Raw genomic sequence first — 19,051 nt, forward strand, 5'->3', positions numbered from 1 at the left:
GCGCTGGCCCCCCCGCCCCCCACCTACCGGTCCTGTCATGCTGGGCCTCCATTTGCTGCATCTTCTGTGTCAGCTCCTGCTCCCTTTGCTGGGCCTGAAGGGCTTGGGCCTTTGCCTCGCTGCTGAAGTTCTGCTGAATGGTCTCTTTTTCCAGTCTGCGAGGCAGGGAGGAGACAGAAGTTAATCCACAGATGCACGCACCCCCATCCCTTCCCCACGGGCCACAGGGAGCTGAGACGCAGTAAATTGTTCAGCATAAGAAACAACAGTCTTTCCACTCCCTCCCTCCCCCCCGCAATTAGGGGAAAATCCAAAGGACCTTTCATACAATGTGAAGTACAGCCCGTCCATCCAAGTGGACTCAGGACTCAACTTTCCACATCAAAAAATCGTGACAACTGAGGGATGGTAGTTTGTAACCTTGAAACGCAAACACCTTCTGCTGTAACTTTTTCTTGAATCCTCACCCGAGGATATTTTCCCATTGATTTCTAAAGAGAGTGGAAGAGGGAAAGGCAGAGAGAAACATCGATGTGAGAGAAACACATCAACTGGTTGCCTCCTGCACGAGCCCCAAACAGAGCCCAGGCCGGGGAGAAGCCTGCAACCGAGGTACATGCCTTTGACCGGAATCGAACCCAGGACCCTTCGGCCACCCGAGGATATTTTTCCATTGATTTCTAAAGCGAGTGGAAGAGAAGGAAAGGCAGAGAGAAATATTGATGTGAGAGAAACATCAACTGGTTGCCTCCTGCACGAGCCCCGACCAGAGCCCAGGCCGGGGAGAAGCCTGCAACCGAGGTACATGCCTTTGACCGGAATCGAACCCAGGACCCTTCGGTCCGTAGGCCGACGCTCTATCCACTTAGCCACACCGGCCAGGGCTGCTGTAACATTCTTCATGTGTTGTGGCCCTGGTGAGTCTTTTATCTGATGACTGGTTACTATTTCCCAAAGGTCCTGGAGCTAAAGGAACAGCAGGGCTCAATACGCCCAGACTGGAATTCTGGAAACGAAGCTTTGCAGGCCACTTCCACTTCCCTCCCAAAGGAAAATGGAATCTCAAATATAACGGCGGAGCTTCTATCTAGAGGCAAGTAAAGGATGTGCATGTTTTGTGGAATATTTTCGCCTATCAGCCACGTCATGTGACATGTATGAAATGAATCACTTGCCCGGCACTTCATAATAGAAGCCCCTGTGGGTCACACGGAGAGAAACTGCAGGGTAAGACGCTTTCTATGCTATAAAGACAATCGCCGATCCCACTGTGATTGGATGGAGACCCGTCCATTGGGCCCAATGGTCACTCTCCAATCACAGTGGCTCCTAAAGAGAGAAACTTCCTGAGCTAGAACCTGAGGATGCAAAGGACCTCATGGCAGGAGGCACTGTGGATGCTGACACTGTGCGTGCACGCACACACACACACACGTGTGCTCCGTATACACACGCTCACATACACATACACACCCAAACTCACATACACATACTCACACATGCTTAATACATACACACAATGCTCACACACACACTCACATACACATACACACCCAAACTCACATACACATACTCACACACGCTTAATACACACACACAATGCTCACACACACTCACATACACACACACACGTGTGCTCCGTATACACACGCTCACATACACATACTCACACATGCTTACATACACACACAATGCTCACACACACACTCACATACACTCACACACACACATATGCTCACACAAGCTCACACACATGCTCACATACACACTCACATGCTCACATGCACACACACACACATTAGGTTGGTTCTTCATACTCTAAATCTGGGTGAGTGAGATGAGGGTTTCCTTCAATTAACCAACTTAGCTCTTGCTAACGCCGATCCCCTTGCGGGCACTTCTCCTCCATGCTGCTTCAGTTTACTAACTGAGATATTGACGGCCTTGCCTTTGCCAAACTGAAAATAAACAATTGCATAAAGCGATCTCTACTGGCGTATGTACCGCTGTGGGACCTCCGTTCACTGGCTTCTAATTATAGAGCAACATAAGGAAAGCCTGCATCAGGGCCGGTCAACGCGGGTGGCAATGTTGTGGTGGAAAATTCCAGAAGGAAAATACACCCACACCTCACTCAAGCAGAATCACCAGGGGTCCTCCCTAACGTGAGGAGGGTCCCTTCCGGTGTTACGAGTGACAACACCCCCTTGGGTTTGCTCCAAGGCCTTGCCTCGTGCTCAGTTCCAAACTCCTGTATTTAACAAACGGACAGATGAGGCCATGCTTTCCTGCTCAGTCACACCATGGCTTTCCGGCCATGGATCATTGCACGTGTCTCTCTCTGTTTTCCTGGGCTCTCTCCCCCCAGCCCTTTCTCACCCCCCATCCTAGCCCCTGGCCCCCCGCTCAGTGTACATCACTCCTTCAAGCCTGCTCAGAATTCTCCCCTCTCCTTCCATTTTTATCTAGTGAACTATACCCTTTTTTCAGTGCCCTCATATATGTTGTGCGTGCAGACATCCTCCTAAGGCAGCCTTTATCGCACTTCCGTTACTGCTCCACACGTCTGCTTTCTTTGTCATCTTTGTCTCTCTGTCCCTGAGCCCAGCTCAGTCCTTGGCACATGGCGCCTAGGAAATGGGCAGCGAGTGTTCCATGAACGAATGTCCGTCTGCCCTGAGCACAGGGGGAGGCAGCTGCAGTCTTGAAGGGAAACCGGAGGACCTGCTGGAGTCTTAGATGAGGAGGCAAACACTCCGTTAGACAGTGGCTGGAAGAGGCGGCTCTCATGGCAGCTGGGGCTGACGCTGCTGAGAGCATTGTGGGCTCTCACTGAGTCACATCCCCACGCCAGACCCGCCTTAGAGCTGGGGGTAGAGGCAGGGAGACCTGGGCTCTGTGATCTCTAATAACTGGGTGACCATAAGATGCGTTGTTAAAACCAATACCCACTGGAGGGGAGGAGGGAGCAGGGTTAATCATTACACAGAGACAACAGTCATCGGGGCTCCCCTTTGCAAACTGGGGCTCTGTTCCCCTTCACAAAGGGGTTGCCAGTCTCCCATCAATGTCTGGAATGAGAAGGTGCCTAAGTACTGAAATCCGAAATCCAGTGCAGAAAAGGAACCACGATTACTGTGGGTCTCCCAATAAAACAATCTAAAGGAACGCTCCACCCACAAATGCTGAGTTCACATCAACTTTTGTTTCTTAAATCCTTGTCCAACGTTCACTCTATTTGAAAAACTACACCTTTTATTTTTCAGGGCGGAAAACTTGGCACATTTTTGCTTTCCAACCTCCTTCTCTTCCCTTCCTCCCATGTTGCCTTCTCCCCTTGCAGGTTTGTTCCGACTTAGCAGATTTTTTATAAAACCTTAAAATGCGAGAATTGAAAGGGAATCTCAAATCTGTTTAATCAAATCCTGTCACGTTATAGTTGAAAATAAAAGAGGATCCTAAATAATTCAAAATCTGCTCAAAGGTCATGTGGAAAGTGATGTAAAGGCAGAGGTGAGATTGAAATATTTTCATTTAGGGAAACCTATTTTTTTAAAATATATTTTTATTGATTTCAGAGAGGAAGGGAGATGGAAAGAGAGAAACATCAATGATGAGAAAGAATCATTGGTTGGCTGCCTCCCACACGCCCCATGCTGGGGATGGAGCCCACAACCGGTATGTGCCCTGACCAGGAATTGAACCATGACTTCCAGGTTCATAGGTCAACCTCCAGGTTCATAGGTCAATGCTCAACCACTGAACCATGCCGGCTGGGCAGGAAACCATTTTCTAACACTCTAGGAGTAATGCATTAATGGATTGAAAGAATTAATAAAAAACAAGTAAGTTAGGCATCCAAGGAAGAAATTAGAGAAAATTTAAATGAATTCATTTAATATTTATTATGACTCTATTATGTGAAAGATACTCTACTAGGCACTGGGTCAAATAAAGGTAAATATGGCGTAGTCCTTATCCTAAAAGGACTACGGAGAGAAGGTAGGAGAGAAATACACTACAATAAAGGCAATAGGGGAAAAACCACCAAAACATAGAGAAATGGGAGGTTATTTCCAGCTGTGGTTTGAGAGACTCATGAAGAAGAGCTGCCAGTCCTCCCGACTGGTTTTCATTCAGTCCTCAGACATAGGTGATCTCATTTAACCAGACTGGTGGTTGCCCCTATTTTACCAATCAGAATGAAAGCAGGGGGGGCAAAGAATTTCTTTGTGGTTGTTAAAATGAGACTGAAAGATTTATTCATAATCGCTAAGAACTGGAAACAACCTAAATATCCACTAAGTGCTAAATGGATAAACAAAGTGTGGTAAAGACTCACAACTGAACACTCGCCACAGCAACACAAAGAGACAAGCTCCGAGAACCGACGACACATGGATGAGCCTCAAAAGCATATCCTTAAAGAACCCGGGCACCAAAGACGTCTTGTAGGGTTTCACTTATTGACATTCTAGAAAATTACACCTGGAGTGAAGATCGCATTGCCAGGACCCGAGATAGGGGACGGGCAACAGGGGACCTTTTGTGCTGATAGAAATGCTCAGTATCGTGATTATAATGGTTAAAACTGTGCAATCTGTCAAAATACATTTAATGGCACACTTAAAATATGGATTTTTAAAAAATATATTTTTATTGATTTTCGGAGAGGAAGGGAGAGGGAGAGAGAGATAGAAACATCAATGATGAGAGAGTATCATTAATCGGCTGCCTCCTGCATGCCCCCTACTGGGGATTGAGCCTGCAACCCGTGCACATGCCCTTGACCGGAATCAAGCCGGGACCCTTCAGTCCACAGGCTGATGCTCTATCCACTGAGCAAAACCAGCTAGGGCTAAAATTATGGTTTTTTGTGATATTTACATTGACCTCCATAGAGCTGATATTTTAAAGGAGTGAATACACTAAAAAGAATAGGAACATCCCTTTCCTCCAAGTTACCCACGTTGCCTGCGATCACATGTACATGTGCGGGCCACCTCGTGTTTTCTTGACAATTAAGCATGAAAAGGTGTCATCAGGGCCTGGAGAGGCCTCACATATGGACTAAGGAAACAAAGGGGTTCAGTAGCTCCTTTTTCCAATAAGACCATGTAAGCAACCTATTCCTCATCAAACTCTCACCTACTAGTGTCACAGCCAATGACGACTTTTCTACTCTAACGTTCTTTCTTGTTCATTAGTTAATATTGTGCTATAAGGAAGAGTTTTCCCTCCTCCCTGTATTAACTCACTGATATCAGCATGGAGTCATGGATAATCCTTGAGGATCATTATTTATTTTTATGTTCATCTCACCCCAGATTTGGCCTGTGGGAACCACTGCAAGCTGGTTCCTGCCTGATATCTCTCCATTATTCTCGTGTCCTTCTAGGCTTTCTATCCCCATAAGATGCTCCAGGCTCATCTTATTTATTTATTTTATTGTTTATTTTTTATTTTCTGTTATAGTTTACATCCAACATTACTTTGTATTGGGTCCAGGTGTACAGCATAGTGGTTAGACAATCTCGTCTTATATGTCGTTGTGCCAGTCTTGGACTCAGTACTTGTCCAAGGAGCTCTTGTGCCTTCTAGTGGAGAATGGTCTTTAGAAACCAAGATCTGTCACTAGGTGGTGCTCACTGCTCCTGAGAAGGCTGCTTCTAGGTCACCTTAGTAGACACAGTCCGGATATGAACATACACATAAGTATATAAATATATCTTTTCATATGTGTAAATGTGTGTGTGTGTGTGTGTATATATATATATATACACACACACACACACACACACATATGGACAGAATATTATTGAGATAAAAATACAATAAAATCTGGTCATCAACAAGATAAAATTTGGGAGCATTATGCTAAGTGAAAAAAGACAGAAAAATACAAATGCAACATGGTCTCACTTATATGTAGAATCCAAAAAAAAGACAATAAAAAGTGAACTCATGATAGAACAGATCAGTGGTTGCTAGAGGTGGGGGAATAGGTGAAACAGGTAAAAGGGGGGGTTCAAAACTGTAAATTTCTGGTTATAAGTCATATGGATATAATGTACAGCATGGTGACTAAATTTAATAATACTGTATTGCATATTTGAAAGTTGCTGAGTAAATCATAAAAGTTCTCATCACAAGAAAAAGAAATTTTGTAACTATGTATGGTGACAGGTATTAACTGGACTTACTGTGGTGATCATTTCCCAATATATATAAATATTGAATCATTATGTTGTATACTTAAAACTAATATAATTATACCTTAAAAAAATCAGCTTAGCACTGGCCAGGTAGCGCAATTAGTTAGAGGGTTGTCCCAATATGCCAACATTGTAGGTTCGATCCCTGATCAGAGCACATATAAGAAGCAACCAATGAATGCATAAATAAATGGAACAACAAATTGATGCTTCTCTTAAATCAATTTTTAAAAAATGATTTTATTGATTTTTGAGAGAGAGAGAAAGGGAGAGGGATAGAGTATAAACATCGATGAGAGGAAAACATCATCTATCGGTTGCCTCCTGCACATCCCTAACCGCGGTTCAAGCACACAACCAGGAATCGAACCTGTGACCTCTTGGTTCCTGGGTCGACACTCAACCACTGAACCACACTGGCTGGGCTCTCTCAAATCAATTTTTAAAAATCAGCTTAAAAAAAGATGTCTTCCACAGTTTGAATTTCTATGCTTTCATCTCTTACTTGATCAGGGAGGCAGAGAAATAACAGAGGTTGAAAGGTAACAAGAATCTAATTTCAATGATCCGTGTGTGTGTGTTCGTCCTTCAATACCTACATTATCTCTCCTAACAGCCAAATCCCAAGTTAGTTCTCCTCCTTCCCGTTTTTCTTATATGTTATTGGGTCACTTCCTTCTACAATGACATCATCAGTTAGTAGTATCTTCCTTTGATAAATATATTTACCTTTGCAAAAGCCCCGAAAGGCTCACAAATACATCTCCTGATTCAAGTAGGTCACAGACTCCCAGGGAAGATAAGGATGTACATCTCACCTGGAATGTAGGTGCCAGAAGAATAGAGCCCTTTGTTTGATCACTGATTTATCTCAAGAGCCTGGAACGGTGCCTGGCACACAATTGTGTGCTAAAAACAAGTATTTGATGAATGAATGAATGAATGAATGAACGAACGAACGAATGAACAGTTAGGAGAAAGTACTAAGTATCCTCACAGGCATAAGGATCCTCCTGTCTACTGATTCAAAGAAGAAAATGGGCCCTAGCAGGTTTGGCTCAGTGGATAGAGCATCGATCTGCCGACTGAAGGGTCCAGGGTTCGATTCTGGTCAAGGGCACATGCCCTGATTGTGGGCTCAATCCCCAGTGGGGGGCCTGCAAGAGGCAGCTGATCAATGATTCTTTCTCATCATTGACGTTTCTCTCTCTCTCTCTCCCTCTCCCTTCCTCTCTGAAATCAATAAAAATATATTTAAAAACAAAAAAAAGAGGAGAATGGGATAAGATAATCACTATGTCAGCCAATAATTTAATTTAGTTTCATTATTGTTGATGATAATAAAATAATCAAATTAGTGGAAAGCATGATGTCTTCCATGTCTGAGACACAAACCACGTGCTGTTTCCTGCTAACGGACTATGTTCTCACATTGGGGCAAATGTAGAAATAACAGGATGGAACAAACAGGAAGAGAAAAATACTAGAGGACTAGGATTCAGAAACCCCACCTTCCTCAGGTATGCAAGACACTGAACGGCACCACACACATTTCCAAGAGTAAATTATTTCTACTGCTTCACTGAGAAGCACGTCAGAATTTTAAGCACAACGGTGAGAGATGACTTACCAGATGAGAGCATGAGTCACTTCTAGGAACGGGAGCAGAAACAGAAAGGCGGTCAACTTCTTTCAAAGGAATAAGCACAAGACAAAGGAGGTAACAGAAACATCCCTGAAATAATTTCCCCTCAAATAACGTTCTCGTACGGTAGCTCTGAAATCATGTGAAAACTCTTGGATGTGCTTGACTGGGCAGTCCCGGCTTCCGGTACACCTTCTGCACGACTCGCATTTACTTAAAACACAACCCGGGTCTGGCCGTCTCCCCTCTACTGGTCTGTGCTTCCCATCCTACAAATGCAATGGCCTCTGTTCTCCACGACGAGTGTGCAGGGCAGGGAGACGGAGCAGATACCACTGTGACAGACGAGGCACCTCCAGCTGAGCGGTCTAAGGGGTTTGCTGAGGCCACACAGCGAGAGGGAAGGGGCACAGCTAGAACCAGAACCATCTTGTCACTCCAAGGTCACTGTCCTTCCCATGCCGTGGCCTCACAGGAGGGCTTTCGTCAGACTCTGCCGGGACTGACCGGCAGGCCCTGAGTGACGGATGAAGGGTTACTTTGGCACACGTTTTTAAGAAGGAGAGGCTAAGGGACTGGTTGCTTTAGGAGCCAGCAGCCCTGTTCGCCTGCCTCCTTGGGCTTTTATTGTTACAACAGCTTGAACTAAAATTAACTATTAGTCACAATCAGCCGGGCAAGCATCCTTGAGAAAGCACCTGCATCTGCAGTGTCTTTCAAACAAGAACGTTCTGAAGTCTAAACATAAAGATTCTAGTAAAATACCCAAGGGCTCAGATTTGTTTGGAAAAGTCAAGGCAGATTCTGCCGCCTTCGGCAAGGTCTCCCAGAGGCCCCCAACCTTTCAGAGATTCCTCCTTACAGACATTCCAACCAAGTCCGGTGCTTCCCCACAAGGAGGTATGGAGTGGTAGCTGTAGGGTGTTAGTGGGTTAGCCTCAGCTTAGGGGACTACTTTTGTCTTCTCATGAGTGATTTAATGGATTCTCTTTCAGGATGGGATTTGTGTAAGAGAAGAAGATGGGTTTCTCACTCCCTTCCTCTCTGAAATCAATAAAAATATATTTTTTTAAAAACTAAAACAACAACAACAATAGTATGGTAAATACCGAAATGGGCTAAATTCCTGCTATCATACAGGAGAGAATAAACAATGTCCTCAGTTTACTGACGAAAGCCACCGGGAGGAGGTGGCACTCCACGGTGGATGTGAGCGTGGGCTTGGCACACACAGACCTGGATTGGAGCCCTGGCGCCCCGGGCACCTGCTGGGGGATGTTAGCGAGGAACCTCAATCGAAGGCTCATCTTCTCATTGAATAAAGTGCTGGCATCAGGGTGCGTGAGATACCCTACACCAGGGGGGCAGCCATGTCCGGCCCAGATCGACATCGGAAAGGTGTCTAAATTCAACGGATGGACTGGCACCTGGGTAATTCATTGTGCAATTGGTTTTCAACAACTCTTAACAGGTGAAGGCGAAGATGGGCCAGTAAGAGATGGAAGAGCTCATGGTCATGTACTGGTGGTACAGCTCATTGTTCAGCTGCTCTTCAAGTAACAACCGGTGGGCGACAGCCTCCACCCTCCTCCTCCTCCTCCTCCTCCTCCCCCTCCTCCTCCCCCCTTCTCCTCCTCCTCCTCCTTCTCCTCCTCCGACAGTTCTTTGGAAAAGGACTCGCCCATAGGCTCCAAAATTAAAGACAACGCTGCCACGACTGTCTGGTTCTAGAATGACTCTAATTGCTGCAGAAACAGAAGTCAGGGTTGACGCTCATCATGAGAAACCAATGGCCCCATGGGAAAACGAGGGAACACCAGGGCCAGGAATTCAATGGCTCGTAGGGCCGCCACGGGCCACATGTGGCTACTGAGCATCAACTTGAGATGAGCTGCCGGTGTAAATCATACACAGTGCATTGTGAAGAATTGGAAAAATAAAGAGTAAAGACATCCAATGTATACTGATTACATGTTGAGTGATACTATTTTCTATATAGTGGGTTAAAGAAACTGATATTAAAATGAACTTCGCTTGTTTCTTTTTAAAGTATGGCTATTAGAAAATTTACATTCCAGATGTGGTTTGCATTTTGTGGCTCCCATGATATTTCTATTGGACGGTGCTGGTCTGAGCATCATTTCTTTGACTACTTCCATATAGCAAAGCATCTTTTTAAAAAAATCTTCACTTGAGGACATGCTTTGAGAGAGGGAGAGAGAGAGAAACATCGATGTGAGAGAGCAACATCAACCAGTTGCCTTCCATATGCTCACCGACCAGGGATCGAACCTGCAACCCAGGTATGTGCCCTGACCGGGAATCGAACTGGCCACCCTTAGGTTCATGGGAGGACACTCAACCAACTGAGTGCAGGGCAGCAAAGTATCATCTTTACTCTGATGTTCCAGGAATCAAAATAACCATGTTGCCCCAAACTGCTAACTTTAAGTGCCTCATCAAGACAGAAAAAATCTCATATTTTTTATACAAAGCAAAAATCATTAAAATAAAAGATTTTTTAACACCTGGATACATTTCTCATTTTAGTTGCCAGTCGCCATTATTTGAGAAATAATGGAGAAACAAAGGAGAATTCTGATAGAAAACTAAGACTAGCTAGAGCTGAAGGAGCAACACAACTTTTTAAAATTGTAAATCAGATCTGGTTTGAAGCATCTCCCCAAATACATATTCATATTTAAAATTAAATTATAAAGCATATTAAAAACTATTCAATACAGCCAAGATGGCAAATTATAGAAAAATGTCATTATGTACATGGATTACAGACGCCTAGTAATTAAATGTGCATACAATTGGAAAATCTTTATCATTCAATAGTCTTCCCATAATTGTTAAATGGGAAAGAGCAGATTCTCTAAGAGATTTCCCCCCACAGATTTCTTCCCCGAATCTCCACTAATCATCCTCACATCTTTAACTAATTACTTGTTGCTAGTAAGAAATGAATACTTTCAAAGTTTACAAGAGGACCATGTTGTCATATTAGTTAGTCAACAGTCAGCCAGTTTAATAATTATCCCACTGCCTGGTGAGTTCATCTGTTGCCTTTGTAGTTTTCACTTTTTACAAAATGTTATCTGCATTTTGTGGAATACAAATAAGCAGATGTATGGTTTCAAAACTCTACAAAAATTGCTGGAGTTTATTTGTTGTTAGAAATATAATCCAAGGAACCAGTTGATGTGTCTCTCTCACATCCATGTTTCTCTCTCTCCCTCCCTCCCTCTCATCCTCCTTTCCTAAAATCAGTGGAGAAAACACACTCAGGTGAGGATTAACAAACAAAAATTATGCCTTTTTTTTTGTCTGATGGGCAAAAAAATTGTTTTTAGGTGTGCCACAGAATTTTAGGAATTAGTTTATATATGCCATGAGATGAAAAAGGTTGAAAATCGCTGGTTTAAATAGTGGTCAAACATGCTCCCTGACCCGCACCTCCCTTTTTGAGGCCTGACTGAATCTAAATGGAAGGTTACCAACCTACCTACTGTGTTCACGAGTGAAAGTGAGGTCGGGCAGTGGCAGGGATGAGGTAAGAAACTAAAAATTCCCACATGATAACTTTCAGTCGTCCTACCGCAAAATATCTTAGATTCGTTTTTCCTGAAGTATATTCCCCAAAACCTAATTCCTGAAAGAGATGTGGGAATTTAACAGAAAAGGTTCCATAAATCATGTGACTTTGGAAAACACTGAAAACCAAACCCCTTTCAAAGTGAGTCACCATATGCATTATTAGCATATTAAAGGCTTTGAGCAGCCCTACTGTCAAGAACCCTATGTAATTCAACTTTCCAAAAGGAAATGATCACAGAATCTATTTTTCACAACACCCACCCTATATATATGATGAATAAAACTCTATTCTGGAACCCGACTGCCCTAGGTCTGGATCCCAAATCCACCACTGGGCAGCACTATAAACTTGGTCAAGATATTAACCTCCATACACCTGCTTTCTTATCAATAACATGGAGCTTGTGGCAGAATCTATCTGAAAAGGTCATTTGGAGATTGAGTGAATGTGAGCCGTGTACTTGCTCATCACGTGAGCAGTGTGTCCAGGGAACTATCTTTACCACCAACCTCAGGGGAGTTTCCCAAGGAGTTGTAATTGCTGTTTTGTGAGCTAATGCTCTTGGCTTTTTTTTGTTTCAAGAACTAGTTACTATGCGCCAAAGTCCAAAAAGAAAATAATTTTCCCTTCAGCAGCAGGTTGTGCAAGACTTCTAAAGAAATGTTTTAATGGGTTTATTCAGGTAAGTCATATTATCAACAAAGGCAAAGGAGCTGAATGTGGAAGACAAGGGAGGAACACGACTAAAAACGAGAAGATGGGGAATCCACTTGTAGCTTCTACCAAAATAACTGTTGACTTTGGGCAAGTTGCTTAGCTTCTCTGCATCTCAGTTCTCATTTACTGTAATGACTGTTGGACAAGATGGGTAGTTTCATTAAATCATCTATTAATGATAATCTTGAGTTAAGAAAAGTTTATAAATCTAAGTACTATTTTTTAGTCTTTACACACACACACACACACACACACTGTAGTTAAATTAACCTTGTGTCCACTAATGTGTGGGATACCTAAACGGAAGAATCATGTCCTATTCACTTAAAAATTCGCAGTGCCTAGAGTAGTTGGAATCGAACATACACTCAATAAATGCTGAATGAACACCTGTTTAACAGCAATCCACCCGTTATCCCTTTATTAAAAAAAATTCAAGACCTCTGTGATGTAAGACACTGTGCAGGTTACAACTAAGTTTTTGTGTTTTTGGAAAGCTCTTAGCTCTATCCATAGAGAGCTTACAATTGAATTTGTGGTATGAATACCAAGTGATGACACTAATTGTTGCCTTTTCTTTTTACTACCTTTTGATTTGAATCCATAATTCACATGAGGTTTATGGTATTATTTTACAGAGCAGCACCATGCTAGTAGCATCCTCCTATATAATAAAAGGTTAATATGCAAATCAACTGGTTTCTATGATGCGCACTAACCACCAGGGGGCAGATGCTCATGCCAGGAGCTGTTTCTAGTGGTCAGTGGGGTCCCACAGGGGGAGCACCACTCAGCCAGGAACAGAGCTCACGGCTGGCGAGCGCAGTGGTGGTGGCGGGAGAGGCTCCACGGCAGTTGGACATCCCCCAAGGGCCCTTGGACTGTGAGAGGGCGCAGGCGGGGCTGAGGGGTCTCCCCTGCCCCCCAAGTGCACAAATTTCGTGCACTGGGCCTCTAGTTATTCAATAAAGGCATTCAGTAACTATGATGAAAGAGATGGCAACATCTGTAAAAAGGAAGCAAGTATGTCCAATAAATTGTATGCAAAATTTTAAATTAATAAGAATATCTATTTGATGATACCTTCTAAACAAATGGGGGGAAAGAGGCACACTTTGAAGCTGAATTTAGAATACGGGTTATCAATTTCTTTTTTTAGAAAAAAATCACCATTTTTCTTCCAAATAGATAGTTGGATATAGCCTCAAACAGTCTTGAAAAAAATAAAGAACAAAACTGTTGATCTCCACAAACCACGTAGACGTAAGTAAACATCTATAATTGCTCATCAAATTTCAGTTCTTTCTTTTCATTGACAAAGACACATCATGAATCACAGACATCGTCTCTGAAATCAAAATGTCCCCGGACCACCCCACCCTAGTCACAGGTAACCCTGACCCAGGCCGCTCTGCGATGGGGAATGTGAATAGAGTGCTCACTGAATTTGTTCTGAATATTCAATCTTTGTGAAAAGTGTGCAGAAATTCTTGTGGATGAATTTCTCGACTATTAAAATCTCTAACTGCATTTTCGTCGTCTTTCCTGGTGATTGCTTCCAAATTTCTCGACTATTAAAATCTCAAAATAACTGCATTTTCGTCGTCTTTCCTGGTGATTGCTTCCTAGCAGCCCGCCCCTACTGGCTTCTCCTTATGTGCGACGTAACGTAAGGCAGAGGGGTGTCCTGGGACAGCAGTGGCAGACAGGGCCCACGCAAAAGGCGAGCACGTGACCAGGCAGGTATTAGCAGGGATGTCCTGGGTTTGCAGGGAGAGAGTTTAATTTTAATTGGTCTTGGACAGTAAGGAAGGCCTCCTCCCTGCCCCACTGTCCACTGTTCCATTGTCAATGCTATTGAGTGTGCAGGTGTCTGCTCGAAGGCAGGTCATTGAGGTCGGCGGAAGTCAGGGCAACCTCAGCCACAGAAAGTAACCTATGGATCGCGATAGGAAATGGGTATTTCGGAGAGCATCCTCCCAACTCCCAACCGAAACAAACAAACAAACAAACAAACCGGACTTTGCAATATGAACAGAGACTCCGAACAACAAAAGCAAGCAACAACATCTAGTCTAACATGGCATATTTCTTCGCTGTTACAGATGCCGCCCGGCAAGGCACGCGTTGGCTTCCCATATGTGAACAGAGCCGAGGCATCACAAGATACATTTGAATGGAATGTTAACCTTCACTTAATTTTTTTTTTTTCTTTTCCCCGCTGACGACACAATTTTAGTATTATCACAACGGAGCTTCTGGCTGGAAAAGAATTAAATTAATGGGTGGATTTAAAAAAAAAAGCTTAGAAACTTAAAAAAAAATAAACAACTTTCAAATCTCTCTCCTTCATGGTGTCAAGAGCCAAGATAAATGTATTTCAATCGCAACTTCCAAACGAAAGTCACAAATTACTACCATTATGCTAAGTGTGAGCTACCCCACTGTGCAGCTTTGCTTTGTGAATTTTTACCTTCCCCTACGAACACTTTTAGCCGCTGATCGCACAGCCTTGCAATGTTTTCTGCCTTTTCCTTTAAATAAACTGGCTCTGGCTCCTTCCATCTGGTTCCCCTTCCGTCAGCAGCCCTGCACCTGTTCACACCTCCTCTCCTGTTGGATTCCACTGAACATTCCCTCCTCTGCCAGGGCTATTCTGGCACCCGCAACCTTTCTGTCATTCAATCCATCTGTCAGAAGTGAACTTTGTTTACCGCGAGCTTCTGCTTTCTTCTTCAAGAAGCAGAGCCCCTCAAGGTCATTGTCAAATGAACTGTCGGCCTGGATTCCCGTCCTCTCTCGCTCACCAGCAGCAGACGAGGTTCTGTTGTGTAATGTACTTGTGAAATTGACTTTGGGGTTCGGGGAGACAATAAATTTGGAGTCAAGGCAGTGAGAGGGGGTGTCTTAATGATCGTTTGTCGAACCAGACAGCTGATATGTACATTTCCTTCATGTGTCTCCGCACTTCTTATTATATCGAGCTAGGAACTATATGCATAAGAAGCAAAATAAAAGTTTTAAAGTGAAATCAAAATACCACAAACAAGCTTACACTGTGTAAAAATTGCTTCAGACTCTATAGCATTAACTTGAGGAATAAATATTTTCACTAATGAACTAGCCAAGGGAAAGAGTATTCCGGTTAAGAAATTTTCCACTGAAATGCTCAAAATGCACAAATGTGTACCATTTCAATTATGAGCTCTGTATTGACACACAGCTCCATCACTGCTTTGAAAAACTTAACCCATACTATACAAACCAATTTATGTACATTTTAAATTTCATCATTTTAAAAGTAAACAGTTCTGCTTACGTAATAATCAAATATATGCTACCAAACACATAATCTATCTCAAGAAATATAAGTCGTATCAAATGGCCATCCTGAGAAAAAAAAGAGGCTCCTAGAAATTAGGTGAAAATTATACCCCCAATTGAATTTATTCTGTTCTCTACAGCTATCGAGTATTCACCCTTCTTCATAAATCAGACATAAAATCACTTTATGTAGAATTATTTATCAGTATTTTAGACAATCAGATTCTTTATGAAAAAAATCATTTGATTCAAACGCCTTAATAAGAAAAAGGGAGATCACTTTGTAGGAGAAAATATATGGCAAACATTTTATGGTACTTCATTCATAACGCTGCTGTTAGATTATGAAGAATTATCTCAAGATCTAATCTTATTGCATTTGTTTTTATTAAGTAAAATTAATCAAGTCTGTAAAATTTTTGAAATTTTTTGGAAAAGAAAAAGTTAAGCTTCTTGCATTGACATAAAATTAAAAGCAGATTTTATTAATAAAAGCAGTCTAAATTACAGTAATTTAAAATTTGAAGTTTAAGGTTTTGATAAATTAAATATTTATAATTTATTTAAAAATATTTTACCAGAGCATTTTTCCTGATGTGTTAAAGAAAATTATTGTGATGCTAAATATAAAAGCAAAAACAAAAGAACAGGAAGGAAAGCTTAAAATCCAAGGAAAGGGGCATTCTTTTTCAGCTTATTTCAATTTTACTGCTCATCTCCAAAATCCCCTATAGCCTATAAATCATTCTTAAGTAATATGTATAAACAGAATTTAATATACGAATTTTGAAACCAAAATATGTTTCCTAAGAGGTGCTTTCTCTTTCATCTTCCTAAAACATAATTTCTAAATAATTTCTCTTTCTGTGGAGGAGATTTCAGAAATCCTGTCTAATTTGCCCAGTAAGTTGGTTACTTCTTTCCTGGGTATTTTCCCCTTCCTGCCGGCTGTGCTTGAGGACAGCTCGGTTACCTGGCCCCAGCCCTGCTTCTGAATAGCATGGGAAGGGGACGGGTAATTTGATCACTTGCATGGTCTGATTTGCTATAGAAAGGAAAGAACTATTAGCAAATTGCTGGTTTAACAGAGGCTGCTGAAAGCACCGTGAAGCAACCCTTCGAACGTAGCAAATTGCATTTCAAAAACACACGAGTAGGCTTGTGATGGAGAATTTTATGGTAAGAACATAAACAAATGAAAACCACTCCGTTTAACATCACGTAGAGTCACGCACAGATGCGGGAGTGTGCGCACACACACACGCACACACACACACACATGCACACACTTTCCCCTCCATAAATAGGAAGAGAAAGAAAGGGGAAATAATAGCATGATTACTTTTCCCCTCCATAAATACGAAAGAGAAAGAAAGGGGAAATAATAGCATGATTACTTTTACAAATGGATCATTTCAGGAATTCAGAGAATACTGTTTCTATTCATCTGCCTGATGTGTAACATGCTTATATTACACTTTAAATAGAAAAACTAGGGGAAAGTGTTCGGCAGTTTGATAGCAACACCTGAAACACACATTTTACAGGAAAAACACAGCATTGAAGCCGCGTTGCCAGGTTGCAGAGAACAGAAAAGCCGTCGTAAGGGCCCTGGGAGGCAAGAGCCGACGTCCCTCACGTTCTTTAATATCAGCTTCACTAAAACAGCACATGGGTGTGGGACGGGAGGTACAACATATAAACTCCTTCATAGAGATCGGACCTTCACCTCTCTGCATTCTGACTAACGGTTAGTTCCACTTTTCGAAGAATGGCACATGATGGGAACACAGTTCTTTTCTCTGGTTTCTATTTTTCTGCCTATCTCTTCATGGAGCCTTTGAACGTGAGAGGGTATCCATCCTTCCACCCGCTTCCTCAATCACCTGGAGGCCAGACCTGCTCTGGGATGTGGGAATGTTTGCAGGGCTGCAGGACAAAGAACCGATCGAGGGGGAAACGGGTTTGCGAGAGGCTGCTAAGAGTAGGAAGAGACGAAGTGACAAGTTTAAATCTGCCACAATCATTTACTAATGTGCTGCTACATCAAATAAGTCTAATTTTTTTGACAGCACCAAATTAGATTTATTGCAGAAACTGCTGCATAAATAGCATATGGCTGTGTTATACCACCTATTTCAAATCCTGGGAATGTCCCCCCGCCCCCTCCAAAATGAATAAATTGAGCCAAGCTACAAACCTCCTGCAAAAAAAGAAAGAAAGAAAGAATATACCAGTTCAAAAGCAGATGTAGGAGATCTGGATTTCTTTGTTCAAGTACTAGTTTAAGCACGAATGTCCCAATTCTATATTTAAAAAACACGTCTCCCTACTCAGTCATTAAATTGAACAGGTCAGGTTTTTGTTTTTTTGTTTTTTTCTTCTTTCATTTACTCAGAATGACTTGGTTTTTGTTTTACGGTTTGGGACTCTGCATTATGCTTAACACTCTGACGTTCAGGCCACAGTGACGCAGGGAGGAGAAGCAGGGCAAGTGGCTAAGGATCAAACACGGTTTAAACAGGTGACGAGAAACCGTGGAGCATAAACGCACACGTGTCCGGGTTGTTTTTCGGTTTTCGCTTGCGAAAGACATGTGTGGTGGAAAGCGGACCCGAAAGCCCTTTCGAGTGGCCACCGTTGCCCTGATCCTGCAAACTCTCTGATGCATAAAACATACAAAGTGACCATTCCACGCGCCGGCAGGACTGCAGAGCCGAGCCAACAGCAGAAGTCCAAGTTCCGTGGGAGCCGGACTGAAACCCGCACCCACATCCCCCGATGGACAGACAGCTCTTCCTTCCTCCATCTCCACCCTGGAGCCCGCCCCCCTGCCTGCCCCCGCCATACATCGCAGCTCTGTGCTTGTTTCGGAACAAAAGTTTCCGTCCTTCCCAAGATGGGAAAGACGTTGCAAGGTCTTCTCTCAGACCAATGGGCACACCACTGCCAACATCATGGCACTCGGCTACCCGCAGGCGCGCGCTCGGCGGTCAGTCCTCCCAGCTGCCCTATCTGTTACTGTCTGATTAGTTCTGCTAAGGAACCCCTCCCCTGCCAGCTTTCCGTGCCATCTGTTCCGTACATGATGGCTGCTGCCCAGCAACCCAGCACTGCCCTCCTACCTGGCACCCGGCTACCATCCTTACCCCAAAGTGCTAACACAGGTTCGCGCTGCTGGCAGCGGCAGCCTTTCATTACGACTACGTTGACAAGAGCAGGGTTGCTTGTAATTTCTCTTTTATCCTGATTTTGATTGTACAACCACCTCCCACTGATTCCGTTTGCTCCAGTTTTGTTGCTCACAGATTTTCCTCTCCACATTAATCTCCCTCTGGCATGTGCCTGCATCTGTTCCCTTTTTTATTATTAATTTTCAAATTCCCACCATTTTTGACAAAAAGGAGGTAATCTACACTCTGTTTCTGCCCATTTCATTTTCTTTAATTTGGAAGATAAGGGTGAGCGCCTGCCAGAGAAGTTAATTCTCCGTTAACAGTTTATTTGCTGGCATCCCTGGGCCTTTGTCGATGAGTCAGAGACAGG

At 43.1% G+C, this 19,051-nt stretch overlaps 1 protein-coding gene across 3 annotated transcripts in view; it reads right to left on the reverse strand.

Annotated features, from left to right (window-relative positions):
• The window catches only part of LOC102255374 (serologically defined colon cancer antigen 8-like), a 96,254-nt gene extending 77,485 nt beyond the window's left edge, over positions 1 to 18,769 (reverse strand). The window contains exons 1-2 of one of the 3 annotated variants that reach the window (XM_005864514.2): positions 18,655 to 18,769; positions 28 to 155 (exon numbers count right to left, since the gene is read on the reverse strand). In XM_005864514.2, coding sequence (XP_005864576.1) covers positions 28 to 61 — 34 coding nt within the window. In that variant the 5' untranslated portion in view covers positions 62 to 155; positions 18,655 to 18,769. Of the gene's footprint in view, positions 1 to 27; positions 234 to 18,654 lie in introns of those variants that run through there. The other 2 variants (XR_001361759.1, XM_014538237.1) reach the window with 2 other exon arrangements.
• Positions 18,770 to 19,051: the final 282 nt, after the last annotated feature.

The sequence above is a fragment of the Myotis brandtii genome, unplaced genomic scaffold (genome assembly GCF_000412655.1).
Source record: "Myotis brandtii unplaced genomic scaffold, ASM41265v1 scaffold1873, whole genome shotgun sequence".
In the NCBI taxonomy this organism is placed as follows: domain Eukaryota; kingdom Metazoa; phylum Chordata; class Mammalia; order Chiroptera; family Vespertilionidae; genus Myotis; species Myotis brandtii.